The 16,636-nt window shown below is 40.1% G+C and overlaps 1 protein-coding gene across 16 annotated transcripts in view; it reads right to left on the reverse strand.

The window, feature by feature from the left end:
* Window positions 1-16,636, reverse strand: part of PPIP5K2 (diphosphoinositol pentakisphosphate kinase 2) — a 133,107-nt gene that overhangs the window by 41,877 nt on the left and 74,594 nt on the right. For all 16 annotated transcript variants that reach the window (XM_075836884.1, XM_075836877.1, XM_075836825.1 and 13 more), the window contains 11 exons: window positions 15,843-15,929; window positions 15,131-15,206; window positions 14,767-14,876; window positions 13,378-13,463; window positions 13,155-13,280; window positions 11,686-11,807; window positions 11,152-11,334; window positions 10,472-10,613; window positions 9,079-9,302; window positions 6,653-6,780; window positions 5,485-5,599 (listed from right to left, as the gene is read on the reverse strand). In XM_075836884.1, the coding sequence (XP_075692999.1) occupies window positions 5,485-5,599; window positions 6,653-6,780; window positions 9,079-9,302; window positions 10,472-10,613; window positions 11,152-11,334; window positions 11,686-11,807; window positions 13,155-13,280; window positions 13,378-13,463; window positions 14,767-14,876; window positions 15,131-15,206; window positions 15,843-15,929 (1,399 nt within the window). The remainder of the gene's footprint in view (window positions 1-5,484; window positions 5,600-6,652; window positions 6,781-9,078; window positions 9,303-10,471; window positions 10,614-11,151; window positions 11,335-11,685; window positions 11,808-13,154; window positions 13,281-13,377; window positions 13,464-14,766; window positions 14,877-15,130; window positions 15,207-15,842; window positions 15,930-16,636) is intronic.

Here is a 16,636-nt window from a genome sequence, read left to right on the forward strand (position 1 = left end):
AATTGGGTAAAAAGCCCTCGCTCTAGTGAGCTCTCAGCATCCCCCCCCTCCTTTATCCTGGCTAGTGCCGGGATAAACGAGCGGTTTTAACGGTGTAACCTCCTACACTGGGTGTCGCCATTTTTTGAGCTAACACACAGTGTAGTAGGTTTACATACAGTAGTAAACACACACAAACACGAACATACATTGAAATCTCTTACCTGCTCCTGCCGCCGCGGCTCCCTCCGGCCCGTCCGCTCCGTCTGCTGCCGCTGGTCCAAGTGCACAAGTCCGGAAGCCGCGACTGGAAGTAGTAATATTACTGTCCGGCCGCGACTTCCGTCCACAGGAAAATGGCGCCGGACGGCGCGCATTTCAAATTGGACTGTGTGGGAGCGGCGCATGCGCAGTTCCCACACAGACGCCGTACACACAAGTGAATGGGACGGGAGCCGTTCGCAGCCCCTATGGGACTGTGGCTGCCGTATTCCATGTCTGTATGTGTCGTTAATCGACACATACAGAAATGGAACAAAAAATGGCAGCCCCCATAGGGAAGAAAAAGTGTAAAAATAAGAAAAAGTAAAACACAAACACACAAATAAATATAAACGTTTTTAATAAAGCACTAACATCTTTAACATATAAAAAAATAATTTGTGATGACACTGTTCCTTTAAGGCCAAAACAGGCTAGGCTGGTTCCTTAAGGGGTTAAGATTGAGATCATTGTCATTCAGTAATATTATAAATTTCTGTAAATCTAAGATGGCGCCTCCCCAAATTATGAAAATGTAATCAATATAACGTCGCCAGAGGCACACATGGTCTGTAAAAGTTTTCATGTGGTCACAGAAAACGATCTCCTCTTCCCACCAACCAAGGTAATCTATGCTCTATTAATTAGATACTTAGCCTGCCTTACGTTGATCACTACTCTGTGTCCGATTCCCTGGACACAGTTCAGTGGACACTACCGCTACCACTCCTGGAGCGGTTTGTAGCATATTTGCCCGCTCACTCTCCGCTCATCCCGAATGCGGGACTTGTTTAATGGTCGCTGAATAAAAGTGGCCATACTGAGAATACACTCCGTGAGGTTTTTACGGCCCACGGTCTCCTACGCGCTATTTTTTTGTGCTATTCTATAAAAACACGGCACTACTGTTGCTCGTACACTCTCTGCTTCCTATTGTGGGGTTGCTCCACCGCTGGGCTACAATTGTACAGCCCGGTGGAGAAACTCCACTCATATGATAGTACTCATAGGGCCATACTTTACAATAAAAACATGTTTAGCGTAGTGCCAATCCCTTAATGGTCTGCTTGATCATTAGTAGGCGCACACACAGACAACCTATACCTCAATTGTGGCATAGAAGCGGTTACTGTAACCCTTGTCAAATGGACCACATAGACTGTGTATAGATAGCACATATACAACGTTAACATCTATAAGTCTCTTTCATCTGGAACACACTATTCAATAGTGACCAAGAACTCTTTGCATTCATGTCTTATGGAGGTATTTTAGGGATCCATTATATAGTATATAGCAGGCATCATATATTTTGTTTATTTCAAATTTTTAGAGTATTCACTTCACAATTTTACTTTATTATGTCTTTAGTGCAGAGTTAGGGGACATCTGCACTTGTTACCATATCCTTACATTGGTCTTTTTAATCATCATAGATTTACTAATAAAAGTTTTTTTATTTTTATGGAAATTTTTCACTGAACCACACTTTCCCTCCTTCCCCTTTCTGGTTTTCAATTTATAGATTTACATTGGTGGTGCACACCGAGTGTGGTTCTCTTTGCTGAAATTATTTAAAAATATATAATTTTTTGAGGGCAATTACCTATCAGCTATAGGGACATTATACTATGTGAGGGGCAGTGTCAGGGGGTATATTATATACAGTAGTATACAGCAGGCTCAGGGGATCTAGATTAATTGGTGTGGCATGCAAATAGGGAACAAGGCATGCAAAAAGGGGTGTGGCCTAAGAATTGTTTATTAATCGTGATCGAGGTTACATGTTCAATTAATCGTAATTTTGATTTAGCTCCTAAAATTGCCCAGTCCAAGTACCATGGCAATAAAACTTTTTTTTACCCTGATGCAAGAACCGAGTTATTCAACAGTGGTATGTTTCTACTGCTTTACCCTATAGATAGCTTGGCTTTGTCAGTGTTTTGGGAGGCAAAAAACAGATGACTCTCTTTAAATTACAAAATTCTATCTGCCTGCAGCCACATTTAGAGAGAGCTTACTAAAGTTACATTTCTTATTGGAGTTCAATAGGGGTGAACTCCCACTAGCAGCGACTGCAGAGAGATAGAATTGTATCATTTAACGCTACTGCCGTGTGAATGGAAGTAGGGGACTTTAGCTTTGCATCAAAATAAGAAACAAATGTTCTGGCCGCTATGAAAACAACAACTTCTGACTCTGCTTTATTCGGTTTAGTAATAAAAATGTGTAGTATTTAAATGATACAGAGATTACAAACTAATGTAACAAAAAAAAAAAAAACTGTGGTGAGGGGATACGCTTGCAGGAAAAGCACTGTGACTATGTCACCTGGCACTCGAGTTGTACTTCCAGATGGTTGAATTATTAATTAATTTATTTTTTTTTAAGACCACGATAATGTGTAAAGATCGCCTGGAGAAGTCAGGCATCACGATGTAAAAAGCTGGCTAATCCTGTATCCCAAGGGTCTTGTGAATGTAGTTTTACTTTCAGGATTTCAGCACCTAAATTGTTTTAATCTGAACAGGTCCAAACGTCTGTGCTGTTTAAAGGGGTTTTCCCACCACAGCATATGCCATAAATTTCAGATAGATACAGGTCCCACCCCTGGGCCCCCTAAACCCCGTTCTAGCTTCTGCTCTCGCTGCCTCCCGGCCACTTCCTGACTTTATGGTCGGGAGTTACAAAAACAGCGTAGCTCGCTGAGCTACGCTGTTTCCGTAAGTCCCATAGTAGTGAATGGCAGTTACAGAACCAGCGTATTATGCGAGATACGCGGATTCCCTAACCACTATTCAGTTCTACGGGATTTACGGAAAGAGCGTAGCTCAGTGAGCTACGCGGTTTCCTTCTGAATGGTCAGAATTCGCCTGCTTCAGCCGCAACACAGAGCAGCGGAACAGGGTTTAGGGGGCCCCATTCTAGCAATAGGTTCGGGTCCCAGAGGTGGGACCTGCATCTGACATTTATGACATATCCTGTGGATATGTCAAATGTCCCTGGTGGGAAAACCCCTTTAATCTTTTTTCTCCCCCTTCAATGAGGGACCATTACCTCGACGGACATGTCTGCTTTAGTGAATACTTATATTTTCCTTAGCTACATTGTGCCATTCCCTCTGTTATTCCTCCAAGAAATATATAAAGTGAAAACTAAGTGTTACTAGTTGTGTCCCTACATTAATTGACCATGTCCAATAAGTGCTGACAAAGTGAGATTGTGTAGGGACACACCCCTTTGACAAGGGGAACGGCAACATCTAGTTGTCAATTTTTTCCAAAATTTCTAGGAGGAATAGCTGAGGAATGACAACTCCCTTTTCTCAGAAAATATGTTCCACAACTGTTATTTCATGCAGAATACGAGCACTTACTAAAGTAGAGATGTCAGGAGAGGTGACAGGCCCGCTCCATTATATATACAATTTAGTACTGTGTTCACTGAGAAGTAATTTTTACTTTTCACCACTAGATGGCCATTTATCACTGTAGAAATAATTTTCAAGTAATAAGCCTTGTTCACACTTGCATGTGAATTTCGGTCAAGGTTTAAGTCAGATGCACTATTACGCACAGCATTTCTGCCTAGAAGCACTCAAAGCAGCAACTCTATGGGTAATATCACATTTGAAGACATTCAATTGTGTAAAATATCGGAGGCTTGAATCTTCATGGAATAACATAGTCTACTTTATACGAACAGAATATAAAGCCAAAAGACCCAAGTGTGAACGAAGAGGATTTAGCCAGATGGTTATCTACCTCTACATACTAATGTAGAGGTACATAAGCAGGGGTGCAGCGGTGTCGTTCGCACTGGACATTAGGGAAAAAAGCCCCAGACTTTTGGCCCGGTAACCCAGATCTCCTGGCAACCGCCACTTTCAACTGCAGTTGCGTTCTCAGTTTGCAGATACAGTTGAATAACATGGAGGGGCAGGAAGCAGATAGCGCCCTGCCCCTGCAATTACCTCCCATAGAGTACACACTACAGAGTCTATAAAACGCCAGGACGTGACTCCTTGGCTGCCCGATGCAACGCATGGTGTCATCACATTGGCCTGCACAGGGAACCCATCCTGGCATTTCATAGGCTGCAAGCATAAAGAGACCGGGTGGCTCGGTGCTGAAACGGAGTAGGAGAGTATTAGTTACATTTAAGAGGGGTGTCATTACTGAGTGTGGAGTACTAAAGGGGCAGCAGTACTAAGTGGGCGGCAGCATTACTGAGTGGGGGGCAGTAAGGAGTGTCAGCATTACTGAGTGGAAGCACAGTTACTGTGTGCAGGGCACTAACTTGGCACGAATACTAGGGAAGCACCATTACTGTGTGGGCACACAGAGAGAACTATTACTGGGCACAATTACCCCCTTTCGTGCACAAAAAGGTATTTGTGCCCCACACAAAAATAGTGGCTCCTTAGTGGCCGCAATAGTAGCAGTGCGGTGGCCACTAAGGAACCGCTATTTTTGTGTGGGGCGCGAATACCGTTTTGTGCACTAAAGGGGGTAGCAAACTCTGGAGAAACAAGCGGTGGCCGAAAGAAGTCATCACCGAGGTCTGGGTTTGTTGGAGAAGAGGCAGGCATCACCTGTGAGTCACTGGATATAACTGTACTGTAATAGAGATAGAGATGGATATATATATTAGAGAGAGCATGATCATACTCTGCAGAGTGCCAGTGTAGAGCTGGTATGTGAACACTATATGGTCACTGAACGGTGATATTACTGTATCATTGGTCATTGTGGTAAATGTGTGGCAATATTGTGTAGGTATCAATTGGTCCTTGTATACTGGTATTGTTTGGCAAGTACATGGCTAATATTTAGATATATGCATATATATATATATATATATATATATATATATATATACATATATATATATATATACACACACACACACACACACACACACACACACACCTATACACACACACACACACACACACACACCCATACAGTACATATACATACACACACGTTAGTATGTTTGACGGAGTAAACTTTTCAGGGCAGGCGGATGCATCTATGGGTACAGATTTCCTTACAAAAGTAATTACCAGGGACAGTGTACTGATGAGGTTTTATCCCTGTGCGGTCTTCAATATTTATTTTTCGATCCTAGCAACGGCCCTGATATTAGTAATACATGAGCCTCAATTAAAAATATTGCTCAATTTATCTTCCTTGGATATACTGCAGAATAGTTGTAGGCACAGAAATGAATTCTACTTACATCACAAAGAGAACCAAAATGAAGAATAGATAGCAGCGAATGCACGTGACTTTCACTGGTAAAATATAGACGCGTGCGCACATGTCGTTCTGGAGACATCACTCCTCTGGAATATCTAACAAAAAAGATAAATAATTGTGTAATATAGATATATGCCAGTACATTAAAGTTTCAAAATAAAATAAAAACAAAGTAATATTAAATTTAAAAAAATACACACACACTATTTTTAAAATAAACATTAAAATAAGTCTCAATACATAAAACATACACACATTCAGTATTGGCGCAGCCGTAATAACCTGCACAACGATTTTTTTGCGTCATTTATGAGGTGTACGCTGTAAAAAAAAAAAAAAAAAAAATATCTGCTTTCTTTCACTTATTGTGAGGCACGAGTTGTGATGAATTTAACCTCCATGTGCCTCACATTAATAGTAATTAACCCCATCATGTACCTTACACATTAACCCATTATGAATAAGAAACATGATGGGATTACTATTAATGTGAGGCACATTCAAAATTCAATAACACGTCGCGCCTCGCTTCAGAAAATGTAAGAATTTATTTTTTTATTACTGTTGGCAAAGTATCGTTTTGGTATCGAAATCGCAATACTGCACGAAGTATCGGTATCGAAGTCCAAATTCTGGTATCGTGACATCCCTACTCTGTACGGTTTTTAATTTCTGCACACTAGGTTGGTGTCATATTTCAATGGTAAATTACTGGGACAAGTGTTGTTATTGGGAGAGCAGAGAAGACATAATTTGCACACGTGGCTCTGCATCCCCCACCGCGTAATCACATGCACCCCCCCCAGCCCTATTCTTTCGTGCAGTAGGACATTTGAAGGCATCCCACAGTTCAAAGAATGCAAAGCCATCATCAGCTTCCCGCTGCCCCCAGTGTTTACATGCGCGGTAGGAGAGAATGCAAACTATTCCGTTGGAACACGGATCTAAGTTTGCCAATTAGAGGCCATCATTTATTTCTATGCCCATGACCTAAAACGCCTGCGTTCACACCATGGCATTTATATGCAGCAACTGTAAATAGATGATAGACACTACTCAATTGAACAAAAAAAATATGTGGCATGTAAAAATTTTTGTTTGGATCTGTCACTGAGTACAATGTTCACACAACGGATTAAGATCCTTACAGTGGATGAAGTTTATTTACAGTGTCATCGTCCTGAGTTCTCTGGAGATCAGAGCGTATCTTCCGAACAAGAGGTGTGCAATAACCTTTGGCAATCTCCAATTTTTCTGCTTTGGATATTCCATACTCCTAAATTATAAAGAATAAAGAAAAACAAAATATCATAATGTGCACTTGAAAGAATTGTTACAGGAATTCCAATATCAGGCTACCCCTTGTAGGAGTTTTCTGGTTTTATGAAACTAAAGCTTAACCCCCTCCCAACCACCCCACGTAGATTAACAGGCTGCAGCACTGGTCCTTGTGCCTGCAGCCCGTTAATCTACGTCTGCTCCTAACAGAGCACACAGGCGGTCCCCGCAGCCCGGCATCTCCCAGTACGGGCTGCTACGTACAGCCTTAGTACTGGGGAAAAACATCGGGTCGGATCACAGCGGTGATCCGAACCGATTAACCCCTTAAATGCGGCAGTCAATAGCGACCGCCGCATTTAAGTTGTTACAACAATATCGGCACCCAGCTACGCGATTGCGGGGGCCGATTGTTGCTATGGCAACCGGAAGCCTAACAAAGGCTTCCGGTCTGCCATCTATGGAAGAAAATATGCCCCCTGTCCGTGTGAAACTGGACAGGTATAATACCCTGAAATACATGTATTGCAGGTTATTATAACAACGATACAACAATTGGATCTTCAAGTCCCTAGTGGGACTAAAAGTTAAAAAAAAGTTCCCAAAAAATGTACAAGTGTAAAAAACGTTACATTTCAAAATAATAAAATGTAAAAAAAAAAAAAAAGAAAAAATAAATAGTCCTTTTATTATTAGAAAAAATATATAAAAATAAACTATGCCTAATTGGTATCGCCGCGTCCGTAACGGCCTGAACTATAACAATTATAATGTCATTTATCCCGCACGGTGACCACCATAAAAAAAAAAAAAAAAAATGATACCAGAATCGCTATTTTTTGTCACTTCAGCTCCCAAAAAATTTAATAAAATAGGGATCAAAAAGTCGCACGTACTCAAAAATGGTACCAATAAAAACTACAGTTTGTTCCGCAAAAAACAAGCCCTCACATAGCTTTCTTGATAGAAAAATAAAAAAGTTGTGGTCCTTAGAATATGGCGATACAAAAACAATTTTTTTTAAAACCGTGATTTTATCGTGCAAACACCGTAAAATATAAAAAACCTATATACATATGGTTTCGCCGTAATCGCAGCGACCCACAGAATACATTAAATATGTCATTTATAGCCGTAAAAAAAAAAAACAAAAAAAAAAAACTATAGAAGTTTTGACGGCCTAATTACACTAAATTTAGCAAAAAACCTATGGGATCAAAATGCTCACTATACCCCTAGATAAATTGTTTTTAGGGCTGTAGTTTCCCAAATGGGGTCACTTCTGGGGGTTTCCACTGTTTTGGTCCCGCAGGAGCTTTGCAAATGCAGCATGACACCCGAAAACCAATCCAGCAAACTTGAGCTCCAAAAGCCAAATAGCGCTCCTTCGCTTCTGAGCCCTGCCGTGTGTCCAAACAGCCATTTATTATCACATGTGGGGTAATGCCGTAATCAGGAGAAATTGCTTTACAAATCTTGGTGTGATTTTTCTCCTTTATTCCTTGTAAAAATTGATAATTTCTACGTTTTATTGGAAAAAATTTAGATTTTCATTTTTACGGACTAATTCCACTAAATTCAGCAAAAAACCTGTGGGGATAAAATGCTCTTTATACCACTCTATGGATTTCTTGAGGGGTGTAGTGTGCCAAATTTAGTCTTTTTGGGGTGTTTCCCACTGTTTTGGCCCCACAAGACCTCTTCAAATCTGACATGGTGCCTAAAATATATTCTAATAAAAAGGAGGCCCCAAAATCCACTAGGTGCTGCTTTGCTTCTGAGGTCGGTGCTTCAGTCCATTAGGACACTAGCGCCACATGTGGGATATTTCTAAAAACTGCAGAATCTGGGCAATAGATATTGAGTTGTGTTTCTCTGGTAAAACCTTTTGTGATACAGAAAAAAATGGATTTTCTGACAAAAAAGAAAAAAGAAATTAGTACATTTCCCCTCTAATTTGCTTTAATTCCTGTGAAACACCTAAAGGGTTAAGAAACTTTCTAAATGCTGTTTTGAAAACTTTGAGGGTGCAGTTTTTAGGGATGACTTATTGGGAGTTTCTAATATAGAAAGGCCCTCAAAGCCACTTCAGAGCTGAACTGATACCTATAAAAATAGGTTTTGGAATTTTTCTTGAAAATGTGATAAATTGCTGCTCAAGTTCTAAGCCTTGTAGCGTCCTAAAAAAAAAAAAAAAGGATGTTCAAAAAACAACGCCAACATAAAGTAGACTTATGGGGGATGTTAATTAGTAACTATATTATTTATTTATTTTCATAGAGCAGAGTAAGCTTACCTGAGGAATTACTATATCGGCTAGGGCCTTGGAGAGCCTGTACAGTTCCATCGTGCTCTCCAGTTTCAGTGAGCAATTGTGTTGCACATCATATTTTATGCAATCATAAATGTCAGGAATTTTGCTGATGTCATATCTTCCATTTTTTGTCTTGAAATCCTTTTCTAATTTGGACCATCTGCGCAGCATCAGCTCCAAGGTCTCACTGTGATAAAGCGGAATATCTGTGGGGGAAGGGGAGTGGGTTTCATTTAAAAAGAGATGAAATTATTCAAGTGATCATTATGAAATGAACATATTTCTGGCAAAAGGTGGCGCGAGGACAAGTGTAAAAACATTTGTGATGATGTGCCCGCAACCCATTAACATGATTGATCCATCAACATCAAACTAGACTATCAAACCAAACAAACAGATGGATGTTTAACCCCTTAATGACCAGGCCATTTTGCGCGTTAATGACCAAGGATTATTTTTTGTTTTTTCACGGTCACATTCCAAGAGTCGTAACTTTTTTTTTATTCCGTCGACATAGCCGTATAAGGGCTTGTTTTTTGCGTTTTTTTGGACGCCGTTCATCCGGCGGTTTAATTAATGTGTTCATTTTATTGCTCAAGTTGTTACGATCGCGGGGATACCATATATGTGTGTGTGTGATTTGTTTTGACACTTTTACTAAATAAAACCACTTTTTGGGCAAAAAACGTAGTTTTATTTGATTTTCACAAATTCTTTTTTTTTTTTCACAAAACTTTATTTAACTGATTTACATTTTTTTTTTTAGTCCCACCAGGGGACTTCACTATGCGATCTGCTGATCGCATATATAATGCTTTGGTATACTTAGTATACCAAAGCATTATTGCCTGTCAGTGTAAAACTGACTGGCAATCTTTTAGGCCGTGCCTCCGGCATGACCTAACAGGCAGATGCTAAAGGCAGACCTGGGGGTCTTTGTTAGACCACCGGCTGCAATGGAAACCCGACGGCGACCCGCGATTTCTTTGCGGGGGCGCCGATGGGGTAACAGAGGGAGCTCCCTCCCTCTGTCAAAAACATTAAATGCCGCTGTCACTATTGACAGCGGCATTTAATGGGTTAAACTGCCGGAATCGGAGCGCGCTTCGATTCCGGCAGTTGCAGCAGGAGCCAGGCTGTTGTATAACAGCCGTGCTCCTGACGCTGATCGCGTGGGTACAGTGGCAGTACCCGCGCCATCACAGGACGGATATATCCGTCCTCCTGCACGAACTAGCAGCTGCTGAGGACGGATATATCCGTCCTTCGGCGTTAAGGGGTTAATAGCTACTACTAACTCTAAACCCCAAGGCTAGGAAACATGGTATTTTTAAAGCACATCATTCTCAAAACGAGAAATTCTTAGTTTCATTACCTGCGTATCTTGGGTCCTCCATTCTCTGCCGGATCTGTGATGTCAGGCTTTGAATCACGGAGTAAACTTTGTCGCAAGTCTTAACTGGATTCTTTATAATATGCATTGATTTAATCTGGGAGATACTTCCAGTGGGAGTGAGCTGATTGAAAGAAAATAGGGAAATTTACTGGAATATTTAACCAAGGTGCAAGTTTCTTACAAAAGCAAAATTAGCAAATAATGTGTTTTAGGTAATTGACATAACGCAATATGCTGCATTATAGTTATCGCCATATAAAGAAGGTGGCCCCCAATATGCTTTGCAACATTTATCAGTTCATAGGCGTAAAAAGAAAGCGTTTGTCTGCGCTAGCGGTGATGTGGCAGATGTAAAAGTTTATCCCCTACAATGTAACAACTGCTCAATGTAAAGTTTGCTGCAGATCTGAAATGTGTGAACATACTCCAAGGCTGAACTCACATGGCCATATTAGGGCTGACATATTTAGTGACAAAAACTAGATCACATAGAGTCATCAGAAAGCAGCTAAACTTTTCTTCCCAGAGAAACTCTTTGGGAAAGGGTTTCCACCTTTTTCATGACAGGATCTGAACGTTTTACACTAAATATACAACTTTCACACAGAGCGGTAATACGCCTGTGTGAATAAAGCCGGTTACATTTCCTATTATGTTACCTTCTCATAGTCCTCAGTGCTAAAATCACGATCCCTTTGAAGAATCTCATGCAGTCTAGCTTTCACTCGATGCTGACAGCTACTGAAGGAGTCACTGTCACTGTCCAACAAGCCATTCATATTTGCGCTCTTCACCATCTGAACAAGTATTGGGGTCAGTTCTCCTTCCAGTGCCAATAAACCCTACAAATTAAAATTGTAGATTGATATTTTAGGATTGTGGTTTGTATAGTTTTAAGGAACCCACAAATATGTTACCGGAACCTCTGTATTGGACGAACCAGGGCCAAGACATTAGGGATTTGCATTATCTGCCCAGGTAACTCCAAAACTAGAGATACATTTTAACATGGTCATATGTAATGACTAAATCAGAGAACATACACATGCACCAGATTTGATATCCACCGAAAATAAACTTTAAGAAATACGTTGGATGGTATAAACGGAACTGACCTATAAAACACAGTGCTTTAAAACAAAAAAAAGATATAGATTTTATAAAATGTGAATGAAATAAAAAGTCAAACATACTTTAGCAAATGCTGCCGCTGTCATCTGGACTCTTCCTTCATCTGATGCATAGATTTTAAGGTCATGTCGGTAAGTACTGTGTAACCGCAGAAGACCACAGCCTGGAAAACCAGCATAGTCTCCTAGAAAGCAGCACAGGTTGGAAAACATTGTAACATACATTCATCTTAAAAGGAACACTAAATGTAGAAAATATACCAGAATAGATCACGTGTGGCTCTCGAATGGAGTCAAGGGCTACATCTGAGGCTGTCGTAATGGATTGCCCACCCCTGTAGTACTACGTGTCCAGGCACCCTCTTAAAGTTCAAGCTCAATTCGCTGACACATGTTTTAAGAGGCGAATGCCGGATCTTTACGCCGGCCATGTGCCACAATTGTGGTGTGGTGACCATGCACCCATCACAGAAAAGAATAATAATTAAACAAAAAAAAAAAAAAAAGTACTCACAACGCCACTCCAGCTCCCTCTTCATGCGGTGGCTCATTAAAGGTACCGACCGACTGGCAACGTCAGTACCTATGCGACAATGCAGCACCGATGACGTTGAGTGCTGTGTCGCATAGGTACAGACGCTGCCTGGCGTCAGTACCTTGAATGAGTCACGGCTAGGAGCTGGCGTAGATTTCAGCTACAATTTACGCTCGTTTTCTGGCGTAAATCATATTAAATTTGTTGTTATGGCAATGGCACCGCCCTCACTGGCTAAGACCCGCCTCTTTTCTTGCCAGTTTAGGAAAGTAGCAAAGTAAAAAGTTGCAGACTTTAACGTGACTATGGCATGCGCTAAAATCTGTGTTTTGTTTTGTTTTTTAAGTCAGAAAACGATTGTAAATTCCTTAATATATATCTCCCCATAGTCTTATTCATCTCCAAATGACCTTTCTAAATAAATCAATGAATAGCCAGAACATTTATAGCATCACCATCTGGCCCTGGTTATTTAGCTGGCAGCCAACTGCAAAAAGCGGAAGACCGTGCTTGCGGTTACCTTCTGAAAACATTAGAATAGCCATTAAAATGTCTGCTCACTTTGGCATCAGACTGATTAAGTCCTCTCACCTCCTCATATACTTCTAGCAAAAGAGTTAAATAGGTTTTCCCACTATAGTACGGATCGGCATATGGCTTGGTTAGTTGGACCCCCACTGATGCTTAGAAGTGAATATGGACGAGTTCCTGCATTGAGCGGTGCAACAAAAAAAAATAATAATAATAATTTTTTTTTAAGCTAAAGGGAGTGGATTCTAGAGCAATATAAAACAAAAAGTCTACTTTTTCTATATCCGCTAATTAATTGCATCAAAACGGCACTGTGTGAAAGTGGCCAAACGGCTTTACAAAAAGTTTTTAAGAAAGAAGCGAACGGATGAAAAATACCCAGAACTTCAATGGGTCCCCTGTTGCTGCACACCTCGAAAATAAGTCGTTTTATTATAGCCCGGTTTCTGTAGTTTGTAAAGATCACCTTGTCCTCCAGGATACATGCAGCGAAATGCTCTGCCAAGTTCCTCTGCTTGAATTCGGCCTGCAGGGGTCAGTTCACCACCCCACTTTAGGACTAAAAGCAAAGATGGTTCTTCTCTTCGACAGTCTGAAAATTCAGAATTCATAATAGGTCAACACGTCATACAAAGCTACAATTCTGTTCTTTATCTATAGGTTTCCAAGCTTACTCAATCAAAACATACCTTCCTCTTCACTGGACGTCTTTGGGCACCCATGTGGGAGATAGGTGAGCTGAACCTTACGATTTATTCCAGAAAAGTGTCCATACCTGGTGAATAAAGCATAGAATATACATGAAAATTAACTTCATGTAAAGGAAGAAAAATGTTAGAGAAGCAAATCTCTCGCAGGTAAGATACATTGGATGAACTGATGTCATGTGTTTACCAACTGTATTCTGCCATAGAAGACTTTGATCAGCAAATTTTTTACTAGTATGAAGTATGCTACTCTGCAGGAACACTAAATAACGAAATTAATGAGTGTGTGAGGGAATGAATGAATGAATGATCAAACTAATGAATACATAAATTAATAAAAGTTTATGGGATCTGGTTCTGGTGTGACCAACATCAATGAATAGTCATATAATGTAAATCCAGTCCTAAGTAAACCATTTCTATAACATTAGCTTGATTTTCAGTGTTCCTTGAACAGGAATCCATTAGAAAAGCAATTTAGAATAGAGGAACCAACTGATATGCTTTTTTTCTATTACAACTAAATTACAGAAGAAAAAATAAAACGAAACACAAAACCACTCATATTGAATGGGCACTATCCCTAAACCATGAGCGTATAATGTAGTCCTGCCACTTGGGGAAGCACCAAATAAATGGGCCTTTCACGTGGCTCACTGCTCTGCCCAGACAGGGTGTATGAAATAGGAGTTGTCTAACGTTAAGAACACATTTAACCTCTATTAGGGCTCATTCACACGGGAGTGCTCAGTGCACGGATAGTGTACATACGGCATCCAAAGGAACATCCCAAAATTTGTTTTACGGCAGCCATAATATGGCTAAGTAAAAAACATAATTGTAATACAGCCATGTGCATGAGCCCTAAGTCAATAGAAGCCAGAAAAAGTATCATGGAGTTTCCTCTAAAAATCAGTAAGAACTATTAGAATTTTTGTTTTCCGAATCCCTGAGTTTCTAAAACGTTTCGTTTCAATTTCCACTTTTCAGAATATACCTTAGGTTATTACACCTGCTGCCTTTACCTGTATACAAATATTCACACGTGGCAGATATGTTGTAGAAATTTCCATGACTGTGCCAACCATCTGAATGCGGCTTGCAGGAATCCATGCACACGCTGCAGAAACAACCGCATTCAGATGCATGGAACAGATTTTCAGCCACAGAAAGAACAAAGCCAATGGACCCAATAACATGGAGGACCTAATGGCATTTTAGAGAATTGCTATTTGATGGTCCAGGTTATTACCTCATGACCAACATTCATTCATTTATTTAACACAACTAAAAAGAATTGGTATTGCCTAAATCCAGTAGTTGCACATATGTTCTATTTTCATCATATGAAGTTGTATCATTTTTACTTACATTTCTAACACGGTTTTAAGCTGCTCAAGTTTTGCTTTACTTTCTTCAATTTCAGAATCATTGTTTTGGCCAATTTCAACAAGAAGTTGTCTTGCAATGTCCAGTACTTCCTGTTTAACATAATGTATGCAGACATGTTAACAGGTGGGTGCAGGAAATTTAGAATTTACTTTAGGCTCTGTTCACACTGGTGCCATGGCTTCTGTGACTTATTAGGAGTCCGTCAAGTCTGTTTTTCCACCAAGTACAGTGATGCAGCAGGCGATACTATTATGGCCAATTGAATCATCACGCCAGTGTGAACAGAGCTTTATATAAAACACTCAACACCCCAGGGATAGTAAATGACAGGAGAAACACTTGCCTGTAACTGCTTTGGTTTCTTTAGTTTTAATTTTCCAGTCTTGTAGCCGTAGCATTTCTCAAAAAGATCAAAGAATCTTGAATATAAAAGTAGAGATGAACATGCTTAATTTTTCGGAAAGTGATGAGATCCCCAGGTAGAGGTAAAAGAAACCGAAATAGAACACATGTAATTTATATAAAACATGAACACACGTAGAGGCGGCTTTACTCACTAGTATTACAAAACTTTACATCCAATATCTTTATAGTAAGAAAATAGACTGACAGACATACTCCGTTGCCTTCCCCTCCCTACACTGTAGGCTTCTTTGCCATATGCATAACCTCAGGCACTATTTAAAGAGCTTTTTTTTTTTCTAAAATAAAAGTTAAAATACTGGTAATTTTAACCCCTGCAACACACAGATCCTCCATAACGCAGACGCGAAAATGTAGCCTTATTATGCCGGTGAGAAATCTGCCTTGATAGAAGTTCCATTCTGTCACTTTAGTCCCGCTTTTGGGGAAACTGGTGACCCGGCTTTCATAAAGTTTATCCCAACAAATCTGTTCTACAGTAATACCAAAGTAGGAGGCATCATTGAAAAACTGAGTGATGACCCGAGAGATGTGAAGGCGACCATATTGGTTGTCACCCAGCTTGTAGCAATGCACAGTAAACTTTTTGCAACAACTTTCAGCCTCTGGTTTACTTGGCACCCACTATTTACCTTTGATGTCTTACTTCCATTTTCATCTTTTGTTTTGGTGTACGGTCACCATGTCGTATTACTGCAATTACGCATCGGAGCTCCATCCTTTAAGAAAAAAAAAAGGGGTTTGAAATAATCACGGCAACCCTTTGTTTTGAGAATTTCCGATTTTTCCTTTTCACTACCAAAATGTAAAAATGGTGCCATATAGTAAAGAAAGAAATCCGGTAGCTTATTAGCGGTCTAAACTTTTTAGTAGGGTTGTCAAGATACCAAAATTTGGACTTCGATACGGATACTTCGTGTAGTATTGCGATTCGATACCAGAACAATCTTTTGCCAATAATAATTTTTTTAAAAAGCAACACAGAAATTTTAAAAAAAGGCCTTCGATTTTCTGATGTGAGGCACATAGTGTTATCAATTTTAAACCTCCGTGTGCCTCACATTAGTAGTAATTAACCCCTTCATGTAACAGACAATCATAATAGACAACATTGGGTTAATGTGTGAGGTTCACGATGGGGTTAATTACTATTATGAGGAACATGGAGGTACTAAATTTATTACACCATTAAGGCTTCATTCAGATGAACGTGTGTTTGAAATCGGCCGTGAGATTTGCACTCGTGCGGGACCCTTTTCACAGATCCCTAATAGACCCGAGTCTATGAAGGGATCCGTGAAAACGGACAAAAATAGGACATGTTCTATTTCACGGACCCTTCACAAGGGTCTATATTAAAACACAGCTGTGTGAATAGCCCTATAGAAATATATGCAACCGTGTGACGGCTGCTAAAAAACGTCCG

Source organism: Rhinoderma darwinii, chromosome 1 (genome assembly GCF_050947455.1).
Source record: "Rhinoderma darwinii isolate aRhiDar2 chromosome 1, aRhiDar2.hap1, whole genome shotgun sequence".
Taxonomy (NCBI): domain Eukaryota; kingdom Metazoa; phylum Chordata; class Amphibia; order Anura; family Rhinodermatidae; genus Rhinoderma; species Rhinoderma darwinii.